The sequence below is a fragment of the Chlorocebus sabaeus genome, chromosome 15 (assembly GCF_047675955.1).
Source record: "Chlorocebus sabaeus isolate Y175 chromosome 15, mChlSab1.0.hap1, whole genome shotgun sequence".
NCBI classification, from domain to species: Eukaryota; Metazoa; Chordata; class Mammalia; order Primates; family Cercopithecidae; genus Chlorocebus; species Chlorocebus sabaeus.
Genome location: NC_132918.1, coordinates 75,937,243 through 75,949,322, shown reverse-complemented (window position 1 = coordinate 75,949,322; position 12,080 = coordinate 75,937,243). Strand labels below are relative to the sequence as shown.

At 41.3% G+C, this 12,080-nt stretch overlaps 1 protein-coding gene across 4 annotated transcripts in view; it reads right to left on the bottom strand.

The window, feature by feature from the left end:
- The window catches only part of TGFBR2 (transforming growth factor beta receptor 2), an 87,153-nt gene that overhangs the window by 14,739 nt on the left and 60,334 nt on the right, over window positions 1-12,080 (bottom strand). For all 4 annotated transcript variants that reach the window (XM_073023664.1, XM_008009351.3, XM_073023665.1 and 1 more), the window contains 2 exons: window positions 6,801-7,600; window positions 4,963-5,104 (listed from right to left, as the gene is read on the bottom strand). In XM_073023664.1, the coding sequence (XP_072879765.1) occupies window positions 4,963-5,104; window positions 6,801-7,600 (942 nt within the window). The remainder of the gene's footprint in view (window positions 1-4,962; window positions 5,105-6,800; window positions 7,601-12,080) is intronic.

Below are 12,080 nucleotides of genomic sequence, written 5' to 3'. Positions count from 1 at the left end.
GACAAAGCCTGGGGGTGAGACCTAAAAGATGTTCATCACGATGAACTGATGAACTGATGAACACAGAATGAGAATGTGGTGTGGAGGTGAGCTTGGAGCCTTAATATCCATGTTTATGAGTCGCTTAAAGGCAGGAGACACGGGACTTCACAGTTTGCTGTGAAATTGTCCCTAATCCTTGTATCCTACTTCATTCAGGTAGCTCTTCTGCTACTTAGAACATTTTTCTTCAAGTAGTGAATAGTGTAATGTCAACATCCAAGAAAGTAAAACAAACAGTCACTTCTGCAACAGCTCATTAACAATTGGTAACGGAGAGGTTAATGTTCCATAGCTTAAAAAGGTATCAGTACAACTGGGGACTCTCTCAGTATAGGATGGGGTGCTATATCCGTATTACCAATGGCAGTCATCCTAAGAAATCCAAGGAGGCTCATTTACCCTCCTTCAGCCGGTAGATCCACTACACTTGCCATGTAGATTAGCTGTTTTCACTGGAGACTGGGATCCCACCATCCTTCTGCACACAGCTGAGGTGGATCGTACCTCTTGAGTAGGCTTCTCGGTAGGTGCTTGGTAGCTGGCTCGATGGGCCAGATCAAAAGCCTTTCATGTCACAGAAGTGGCCCCGATCCATGATCCCACAAGCACACAGACTCAGAGCCTACAGAGAAGGTGACCCTGGAGATCTGGTTCCCTTTACTGTCCATCTATGATTCATCATACAAAGGTAAGCATATTCCACATTTCCTTTTTTGAAATAAGACTGCTGATTTTTAAAAAAGTGGTAATTACATATGTTGTACTGCAAACTGCAGAAGTTCAAGCTTAAGGAAAGACCTTTTACATCCTTCCCTCTTCCTTATATCTTAAAATTAAAGTCTAACATCAAACAGGGGGATTCATTATTTATTTAATTTGTAAGGTAAGAAATTTATCTGCATGTGTAAGTTTTTGAAAAAGAAGGGAGAAGAAACAAACAACTATTTCCTGTAGACTATAAGCCTCTTGAGGTCAAAACTTGTCCTTCCATCTATGTTTCTACCAAAGCTACAATTGGGACAACATCAAGATGCATGCAGTTGGAGGGAATCCATCTGTCTTCAGGCTTCGTGTACTTTCCAGAGGACTTTTTGAATGTAAAAGAAAAGCCTCTGAAACTAAGACTAGACTGAAAATCTGTCTTTAAGGTTTTTGAGACATGCCAAAAAGAAAGAAAGAAACAAACAAAAACCACTAATGCTTTTAAAAGAAGAAGTCAAGGTGGGAGAAGGAGCTTACTACGTGAGTTCACATACTTAATCAAGTGAAGGGCTTTGTGTCAGGACGAACGTGAGGATGGATAAATAACCCTGGTGTCTGCAGCCTGAGTGAAGATGGGAGAAACAGGACTGTGGGCTTAAGATCAAAGGAAATGAGAACTGGGATGGCCTCTTTCCGGTTCCCCAGGGCTGTCTGTTCTTATCCTAAGGTTATAAAAGATTTTTTGAGACTAGCTGAATAAACCAGATCCTGTTCCTTCCTTGGGAAAACTTGTTTATACTGTAACTGTTTTTAGACCTCGTAAAAGTTGGTGAACTCCTTCCTCATTAGCTTAAATTTTTCCACACTCAGCAAATATCAACAGGCAAGGGTTTTAGTCAGTGATAACAATGAAAGCTGGGAGCTCACCTAGGGCCTTAATAAGCTGGCTGCACTGACAGAGGGAAAGACAGAGACACAATCTCCCACTCATGTTTATAGAATAACAGGGTTGAAAGGATAGGGAACGATACTGAAATCTAGGTAAATTTATTCTGACAGTGACAACAGCATTGTCTCTGACACAACTCATACCCAGCTAAAGATTCATTTTGGAACTGTCAGAGCTTTCAAGCAGAAAATTATTCTCAGTGGCTGAAACTTGGTGAAACAAATTTCACTGTGCAAGGAAAAACAAAGTTAACTTTTGGAAGTGTTTTGGGGGAAGAAACCTTGGTCAAGAAACTAGAAAATAACTATGTCAGCTAGATAGGAAGTGCCATCCCCATGCCGGGGTCTCAGGAAAACACATGAGGTTCAGCAGTGTGCAGGATGGGAGGGGGTGACCTAGACCCACGCTGGAGAACTGACTCTGCATATTCTGAACAGAATGAAGAATCAGAGCCAGCAGTGGTGCCAGCTGAAAAATGCTGGGTAGTTTGGACCAGTGACCCAAGCTGTGGCAACCTGAGCAACAAAATAAATAATGACAATACTGGATATCCATATAATAAAATAAATATCCAAAATCCCCTGCTGATATAAATACATAATTAGTAAACAAAGAACAGGGGATGGTGACAGAAGAGACAGATCTTTCTTAAAGTAGAATGCAGATTAATAAATGTAGAAGAAACAAGAAAAATAGAAAATCTTCCTTGAGCAAGCATTATAGTAATAATTATTATAGGCATGAATTAGTCATAGATCATCAAATTAGTGGGTAAATTATGAATAAGAAAGTTCTAAATAGGTATTTAGTACTTGCTAAATTTTGCTAAAATTTTAAATTTTGCTAAATTTTGCTTAAGTTTGCTAAACAGGTATTCAGTATCTTTAGAAACAGGTCAAAGGGATGTATTACTTACAAATGGACAAATAGTATTTTTTAGAGGAGAAACCAGCAGGTCCCACTTTAACCAAGGGACCAAACTTAACATTAGTCATCAGACACATGGACATCTTACTCCCCCTGATATGACGCACTGAAGACAGGCACACTATCGTTTCTGTGGTAATTTTGCCCAAAATATGTAATCTCAACTAATCATGAGAAAACATCAGTGAAACCCAAAGTGAGAGACAGTCTAAATAACTGTTTTAAACTTTTCACAAGTGTCAAGGTCATAAAAGACAAAAATAGACTGAGGAACTGTCACAAGGTCAAGGAGACTAAGGAGGCGTGCACATTAGATCAATGCGGGATCCTAGACTGGACCCTGTTTCAGAAAAGAACATTACTGGGGATTTGGAAGTACAGATAGGCATATGAATTAATTAAGAACACTGAACCCAGGCTAATTTGCTGTTTTTGACAGCCATACTATGGTTTAGGTTAGATATTAACAACAGGCAAAGTTGAGTGAAGAGTATATAGAAACTCCACTAGTTTGGCAACTATTTTGTAAGTCTAAAATTATTACAAAACAAAAAGTTAAAAATGGAATGGAGGCCGGGCACGATGGCTCACGCCTGTAATCTCAGCACTTTGGGAGGTCAAGGCAGGCAGATCATGAGGTCAAAAGTTCGATGCCAGCCTGATCAACATGGTGAAACCCTATCTCTACTCAAAATACAAAAATTAGCTGGGCGTGGTGGTGCGTGTCTATAATCTCAGCTACTCAGGAGGCTGAGCCAGGAGAATCACTTGAACCCAGGAGGCGGAGGTTGCAGTGAGCCAAGACTGAGCCACTACATTCCAGCCTGGGTGACAGAATGAGACTCTGTCTTTAAAAAAAAAAAAAAAAGGAATGGAGTTAGTTTGGCTTCATTTGGCAGCCAACCAGGATGAACTTGGGTGCACAGATTTCTCAGGTGAGACCTAAGACCCTTTCTCACCTGAGAAATAAAGAAGGACATGAATAGAAACACACAGTGGACAGGAGACAGCAAAAGGCAGTTCTAGTTCAATGAAAGCTTGTGCTGGGCTGCTTTCATTGGACGAGCATGCCAGAATTCTGTCGCTTTATGTGTCATTCATCTGCCCTGCACGGTACTGAGAAGAGTCAGGAAAGGGTATAGTAATGTACACCTTAACTGTTCTTGCCTCCTTGACAACAGGAGACAATACTTCCTAGAACAATAGCCTCACCCTGGCACCCTAGATGTTTGTTGCTCATCCTATCTACAGGTTCACGGTCAATAGTAGTAACAGCCTCTCACAGTGGAAAGGACTCAGCATACAACCTGCAAAGACGACACAGCAGAGGGCATCTGGGAGGCTATGACAGTGTATTCAGGGAAAAATGATCCTAATAGAAAAACAAACAGTAGGTGGCTGAACTTGGGGAGAAAAAGAGCAAGCCAGCTGGACACCTCGGGCTTTTCAGGAGAAAAGTAGGCCCCCCAATCAGTCTTGCAGGCTTAAGCAGTGAAAGGACAGCCTTCCTCAATAACCTCTTCACTAGAATTTTCAAAACCTAAACAAATATCTCAAACAATGATTTTCTTTTTTTGCCCAATAAAAGAATGTCATGTCCATAAAAGTACATTTTGAATCAAATCCTTTTCCCAGACATAATTCTGAAAAACCTTAAAACACAAAGTAAAAGAAATCAGATGCTTATCTGAATATTATCCTATGATCATTAGAGGTAATTCTTACACATTTTATTAGTATTCATCTCTTGCCAGATATTTAAATAATTGTGAAGAGATGTGTCAAGAGAAGAGTAATTATACAAAGCTTTATAAAAGGAGATACAAAGCTTTATGCTCTAAATGTGGCTTTTGGTTTAAAAACCTAGGCCGTTTAGTACAACCCCAAATAGTTCTGGGATGGTTGTATAATATCAGATCTCAACTAGCTCTAATAACTGCTTTGTAACCCCTAGAATAATGATCGAAGCAACACATGATCTTTTTTTTTTTTTGAGATGGAATATCGCTCTGTCCCCTAGGCTGGAGTGCAGTGGCACAATCTCCACTCACTGCAAGCTCTACCTCCTGGGTTCACGCCATTCTCCTGCCTCAGCCTCCCGAGTAGCTGGGACTACAGGGGCCTGCCACCACGCCTGGCTAATATATTTTTTTTGTATTTTTAGTAGAGACGGGGTTTCACCGTGTTAGCCAGGATGGTCTCGATCTCCTGACCTCGTGATCCGCCCGTCTCGGCCTCCCAAAGTGCTGGGATTACAGGCGTGAGCCACCACGCCCGGCCAACACATGATCTTATTTTGAAGACAAGTTTACCATCACACAATGGTGCTAGTCCATACGTACCTCCCACTGCATTACAGCGCGATGTCATTTCCCAGAGCACCAGAGCCATGGAGTAGACATCGGTCTGCTTGAAGGACTCTACATTCTCCAAATTCATCCTGGATTCTAGGACTTCTGGAGCCATGTATCTTGCAGTTCCCACCTATAGCAAAAACAGACAGTGAGGCCCATCATTTAATTCCAGCTGCATTTTTATTTTCACAATATAGCTGACAGTGGCCCCTGACATGCGCAAAGGATTATTTTTTAAAAATCACAGTGCTGTTTTAAAGAATGCGAAATGCTCAGAAAGGTACAGGTAGATGGTTATTTTTTAAAATAGATGTTCTCTCCCTGAAAACCCTCTAAAGACTATAAACAAAGCATGCCAAAACAGGGAAGTGCCAAACCCCAGAGCTGCCTTATCTAACCCCGTGACTTATGTCATCACATTTTTCAGTAACATCCTTACAGATAACCTGAGAGACAACATTTGTGATATTTTAAATGTTTATTTTTGCTTTTCAAAATTAAGTATTTTTTTATTCCTGAAGCTCCAAGACTTATGGTAAAAATAATAATGCTATCAGTTTTGATCACTTCAGGACTGAGTCTTAATCTTTATTTATCCCATGGCACATTCCAGCGTACAAAGGATATAGTACAATTGCATATCGTCTCTACTAAATTAAATTGTATAAAAGCATTTTCACAGAAAAAGACCAAATCTGGATCACTTTATAATTTTCATGTGTGGGCCATATAGTTTTATTTTGACTTTTAGGCCTGTGCTAATCTCTATGACTGATAATATGCAAACGTGGGATCCATTTGAAAAAGGAAAAAAAATATACCAGGGAATGGATCCCTTAAATATTTAGTACTGCAGTATGTATAGACTGACTAAATAACAGTAAAGTCCTACCTTCCCAAGGATCTAGGGAAGCCGAGTGAGTTGATATTATCATTCCAAGGAATGTGTCTCATTGGCATGTATTAGAAACAATTTTTCTTCTCAAGAGGTCATTGCATGGCTCATTACTCTGGCACATTAGGCTGCCCATGTTTCGATGTTTACCTCAACACTGCGTGTGCTGCCATGGACACAGGGCTGACTGAGCAGTGACCGAATGCTTCAGAGTGTGTCCTGCCACCTGGCTAAAGAAGACAGTGCTGCTCTCCACAGACTCCACTGTGTGAAAACACTGGGCTTGTCATTTATAAGAGATGTTGTGGTGATTTCTAATCACCTTCCAATAGTTTCTTAGCCAAAAACATTTCCATTTTAATCTGTGAGAGTGCTTCAAGAGCGGAAGTGCTCACTCAGTTGACAAGTACTTATTTTACTTTCAGTGTTCAAGGTATTGTGCTAGGTATCTTGGGTGACCATGTGGATGTAGATTTGGACTTCAGGGAGATCCATGACATTATTAATAGGCCTTCCACGACCCTATTAATACAAAGAATAATACAAAGAAACCAACACAACTACAGCTAATAGAGAGTAGAAAGGACTGAGTACAACCATAAGAGAGGGAAAAATAGAGGTAAAGTACTAACAGTGCTTGAAAAAAAGAAAAAACATTTGCTAGAAGAGAAATGAGAATTGATCCAGGAGGAAAAAATGTGCTGAATTGGGAGGGATTTGAAGACAGGAGGAGAAATGCTGTCCATTAGCAAAAATGCTCAGGCAGGAGAGAGCAGAGCATGCTCAAGGCAGACTCGGTACTTTAGCTGGATTCCCTAGACCAGCGTCCAGAGTATAGGGCTGTTTGAGATAAGAGCCAGGAGATATGGATCAAGAGGTAGGGTGAGGCCAGGCTCAAGGTAAAGGGGATCTAGCACTATCTCTAACTTACCTGCCCGCTGTTAGCCAGGTCATCCACAGACAGGGTAGGGTCCAGACGCAGGGAAAGCCCAAAGTCACACAGGCAGCAGGTCAGGTCGTTCTTCACGAGGATATTGGAGCTCTTGAGGTCCCTGTGCACGATGGGCATCTTGGGCCTCCCGCATGGAGTGTGATCACTGTGGAGGTGAGCAATGCCCCGGGCGAGGGAGCTGCCCAGTTTGCGCAGGTCCTCCCAGCTGATGACATGCCGCGTCAGGTACTCCTGTAGGTTGCCCTTGGCATGGAAGGCAGTGATCAGCCAGTACTGTTTCCCTAACTCCGTCTTGCGCTCCTCAGCTGTCAGGAACTGGAGTATGTTCTCATGCTTCAGGTTGATGTCTGAGAAGATGTCCTTCTCCGTCTTCCAAGAGGCATACTCCTCATAGGGAAAGATCTTGACTGCCACTGTCTCAAACTGCTCTGAAGTGTTCTGCTTCAGCTTGGCCTTATAGACCTCAGCAAAGCGACCTTTCCCCACCAGGGTGTCCAGTTCAATGGGCAGCAGCTCTGTGTTGTGGTTGATGTTGTTGGCGCATGTGGAGCTGATGTCAGAGCGGTCGTCTTCCAGGATGATGGCACAGTGCTCGCTGAAGTCCATGAGCTTCCGTGGCTTGCCAGCTTCCCAGGATGAACTCAGCTTCTGCTGCCGGTTAACGCGGTAGCAGTAGAAGATGATGATGACAGATATGGCAACGCCCAGTGGTGGCAGGAGGCTGATGCCTGTCACTTGAAATATGACTAGCAACAAGTCAGGATTGCTGGTGTTGTATTCTGATGGGGAAACAAAACAAGGAGACAAGGAGTTGGATGTGGTAGGTATGTACTGTCAGGAAGTGGGTTCATGCCCGAGCATCTATAGATTTTAGCGTCTGTATAGTTTTTGTAGATACTACATTGTTGATTTTTATTTCAGGGATGCCAGTGCACGCTTGTTCAGTCTTCCCTGCCTCTGGCCATCTATTTGACATCTCCTACTCTTCCTTCAAACTTCAGCTTAAATGTCACTCCTTAAGAGAGACCTAGAAAAATTCGGAAAATTGTCTTATTTTATACATTTTCATAGCACCTTATACCTTTCCTAGGTAACAATTCAGTGCAACTTAAATTAAATGACCTATGACTCCACCTCTTGATTTCACACCTGTCTTTCCCCACTTTCTCCATCCCCCCCAGACAGGGAACTCCATGCTGGCAGGGACCATGTCTTCTTCACTACAGTAAACTGCACGTAGCACACGGCAGATCCTCAATACTGCCAAATAAAAAGACAAAGCATTTATTGAGTGTTATAGAAGCTCAGGACATTGGGAACATGGAAAAAAATGACACAGCTTCTGCCTTCAAAAAACTTGCATGTATGATATCTGGTAAAAACACAGAGCATGCCACAGTTTCCACCAAAATCTTTGCTCATTTTCAAGCTCCAACTTGTTCTGCTCTGATCAGCATTCAGGCTACCCTAGGCCTATGGGTGACAGGGAGAGGAGTCTGTGGAAAGGATCTCTTTGGACAGTTATCTTACACCACCCAACATTTCTCTTTTCAGGGTGCATGTAAATTATAGTTTCATGGAACTGAAATACTTAATAGCAACAATGGAAACATTGCCACAAAGGTAAGATAAGTTAAAAATGGAAATGCTGCAGTTTTATGACTTGGAATTCTGAAGCAGGCCCCTGTGGGCTGATGAGGAGAGTCCTTAGCACCAGATATCTAACTATATAATATCTTGTGCATCAAACTTTGGTTCATATGCTGGCCTTGTTGGCTCTGGTGAAATAGTTTTCCTCTTTGGAAGAAGGACATGAATAGAAACAGACAGAGGACAGGAGACAGCAAAAGGCAGCTCTAGTTCAATGGGAGCTTGTGCTGGGCTGTTTTCATTGGGCAAACATGTCAGAATTCTACTGCTTTATGTGTCATCTATCTGCCCTCCAAAGTACCCATTAATCAGTGGGCCTCATGCTCAGATCCTAGAATCATTCATTAAATATATCACTACTGAGTGTCTACGGTGGGCATGGTACTGCCCTCAAAGAGTACCCAATAGACGACTTAGGGCATATATACAAATAAGGAATATATGGCATCTGGGATAGGGGCTAAATGTACAATGCAATCTATATATTAGTGGAATGTGGAAAAGTTTAGAGAAACATGGAAGGCAAAGTAGCAAAAAATTGCCTTTAAGTTGGTCTCTGAAGAATGGGAAAAGTCAGTGATGAGTGGAAAGAGTGCTATGTTCAGGAGAAAGAATATATGATCTATCTAAGAAAGAGCAATTCTCCCATACTGGCCACCCTGCACCTGGAGAATAGAAAGGAAAAAACGGGTAGGTGGTAGGGAAACAAACTCCATGTCAGAGAAGGATCTTTTGATTATTCAATTGTCAGTTTTCACCTACAGTAGGTGTTTGAAGAGAGAAAAAAAGAAGTGATGAGAATATAGTCCAGGTGGAATGAGGATATAACCAAATTCTCTCAAGGGGAACCCATTACCTAAATGGTATTGATAAAGGAGTTAAGAAGAAATTACTTGGGCAGATAGTAAGGGTATGGGAGTCCAAGGTAAGGCTTTTCGTTTTAATGAAAAGCAGCCCCAAATCATTTTCTAACAAACAGCAGCCTGTAAAGTCGAGCTTCAGACACAGACAGGCAAGCTGGGAGCTTGCACGGGTGAATGCTGGCAGGAACTAAGGACATGTTCAAGACAGTGGCTCCATCTTCCCTTCTCTGTCAGCCATGTGTACAGTAAAGAGCAGACAAGATGGTGCTGATTAACTGGAAAGTCCATTTGCATAAGATTAGGGTGGGGTGACCAGTATGCACTATGTAAACGTCATACCTGATTGAACCAATCTGTGAGCCCTATGTAAATCAGACACCGCCTCCTCAAACTGGACTATAAAATCCAGCACATTCACCGCCAGCCCGTCGTTTCTGCTTGGAGACTCCTTTCTCTATAGAGAGTTGTTTCTCCTTCTCTTCTCTTCTGCTTATTAAACTCCTCTCCTAAACTCATGTGTGTTCATGTCCTAAATTTTCCTGGCTCACGATGATGAACCCCAGGTTATATACAGCATCTGATACTTTCGTGTTTTATTTTTTTTTCTCAAGATGGAGTCTTGCTCTGTCACTCAGGCTGGAGTGCAATGGTGCGATCTCTGCTCACTGCAACCTCACCTCCTGCCTCAGCCTCCCAAGTAGCTGGGATTACAGACGTGCACCACTACGCCCAGCTAATTTTTTTTTTTTTTTTTTTTTTTTGTATTTTTAGTAGAGACGGGGTTTCACCATGTTGGCCAGGCTGGTCTCGAACTCCTGACCTCATGATCCGCCTGCCTTGGCCTCCCAAAGTGCTGGGATTACAGACGTGAGCCAGTGCACCTGGCCCAGAATCTGATACTTTCATTTAACAAAACACAGTGAGAAATGAAGCTAGTATATATCAATTTTTAAGGTTTAATATGATTACTTGTTCTTAAGGTAAGTCTAAGTAGTAATGCCAACTTCCACTGACTGTATATTCTAAATGAAAACCTTGCGTCTAGTAACCAGAGAAGTAACCCCAATATATCAGAATTCCAGAAACCAAGAGAAAAAAAATTAACATTTTTTGGAAAGATACATGAATGCATTTAAAAAATATAGGGAAAGTGAGAAAATTTGGTGACTGACCCTTAAAAACATAAACTCTTACTCACACTGGGAGGCTTGGATTGGGACAAAGAACAGGCAAGAGTAGGGCAGAAATGGGGTGGGACAAAGCAATTCCAGAACGATTCAAATGCAAAAGAAAAAAAAGATGCTCTTGTGGAGATGTATGGACTGTCCCTGTTGTCCAGCAAAGTATAAACCTGGAGAACAAAATTAAGCGGGCAGATGAACTAATGTTCAACCACAACAGCCAATCCAGCAGTCGGCATTTCCACTTAGACTTACCACTTCCATAATGTTCCCTCCCTGAAACTCCACCTCTATTATCTGTGGTATCCAATGAATGTGTTTGCTTGAAGTACCCACTTGTCTCCATTCTCTGTGTCTGTAACTACATGGAATGTCTTATAATCATAAATCCACTTGATTATCTGATTGCTTCTCCCTGACAAAGCAGGGTAGTGGCCAGATCTATTTGGTCACCATGCTATACCCAGTACCCGGGGCAGAATGGGGCAATTTATGGTATTCAACAAACGTGTTTTAGAAACTGCATGATAACTTATGTGGAATGATATTTCTCAAATTTCTAATATTTTATAGCAAGGTTTGACAAACTATGGCTCAAGAGCCCATGGCCTGCTTTTGTATAGTCCTATGACCTAAGAATGATTTTCCCTGCATTTTTAAACAGTTGTTTAAAAAACAATAAAACTAAGAAGTTCGTGCAACAGAGATCTTATCTCCCAGAAAGCCTAAAATATTTACTATCTGGCCCTTCACAGAAAAACTTTGCTGACCCCTGTTCTAGAGGTGTCACTTTAATAACCTCATTGGCAGAATCTCGAGACTTCACTTTGGCCAAATGTGAATATGCAGTCAATTTTTTTTCACATATGAGAAAAGGAAATTTGAAAAAATTTAAATATTAACTGCATCATTACTTAGCTGTGTCCTTAATTCACTAAAACTTAATTCACAATATATATCAATATATATATTGATATATTGAATATATAATATTTCAATATATCAAATGAAATATTGATTCATCATGGCTAATTTTAATTTATAATTCCTAACTATCTATAAAAACAGTCTTCTTTGCTCATTTCAATTCCTTTTTAGCCTAAAGAAAACACAAAAACAGAAATCCCCTTAAGTGTATGTGCAGCACTGACTGAGGACGATTCTAGAAATCCCCAGTTCAATGTCAGAAACCAAAGTTTTACGTTCTCCTAAAATTTCCTGTTATTTCTTTAGAAAACTTACACTTAAAAAACTTTTGGCGGGAGGCGGAATTCTTGAATAACATCTGTCAATCTTGAAACTTCAAAGAGGTGGTGAAAAACTCTAACAATAGCAACCAAGGTTGGAAGGAAGCTTTGGGATGTGGCTTTATCTAAACAGAAGCCACCCACACCCTCTGGCAGTATTAACCCTTTGGTTGCTATTAGAAAACCCAACAGCTCTAGGTGTAGGTACAAGCCAGCATCTCCTTTACTCGGAGACCAACAGGAAATGTTTCTTTTCATCAGCCTCCAGTTACAGAGAAACTCAAACTGAGCACTTACTAAGTTCCTGGCTGTGTGCTA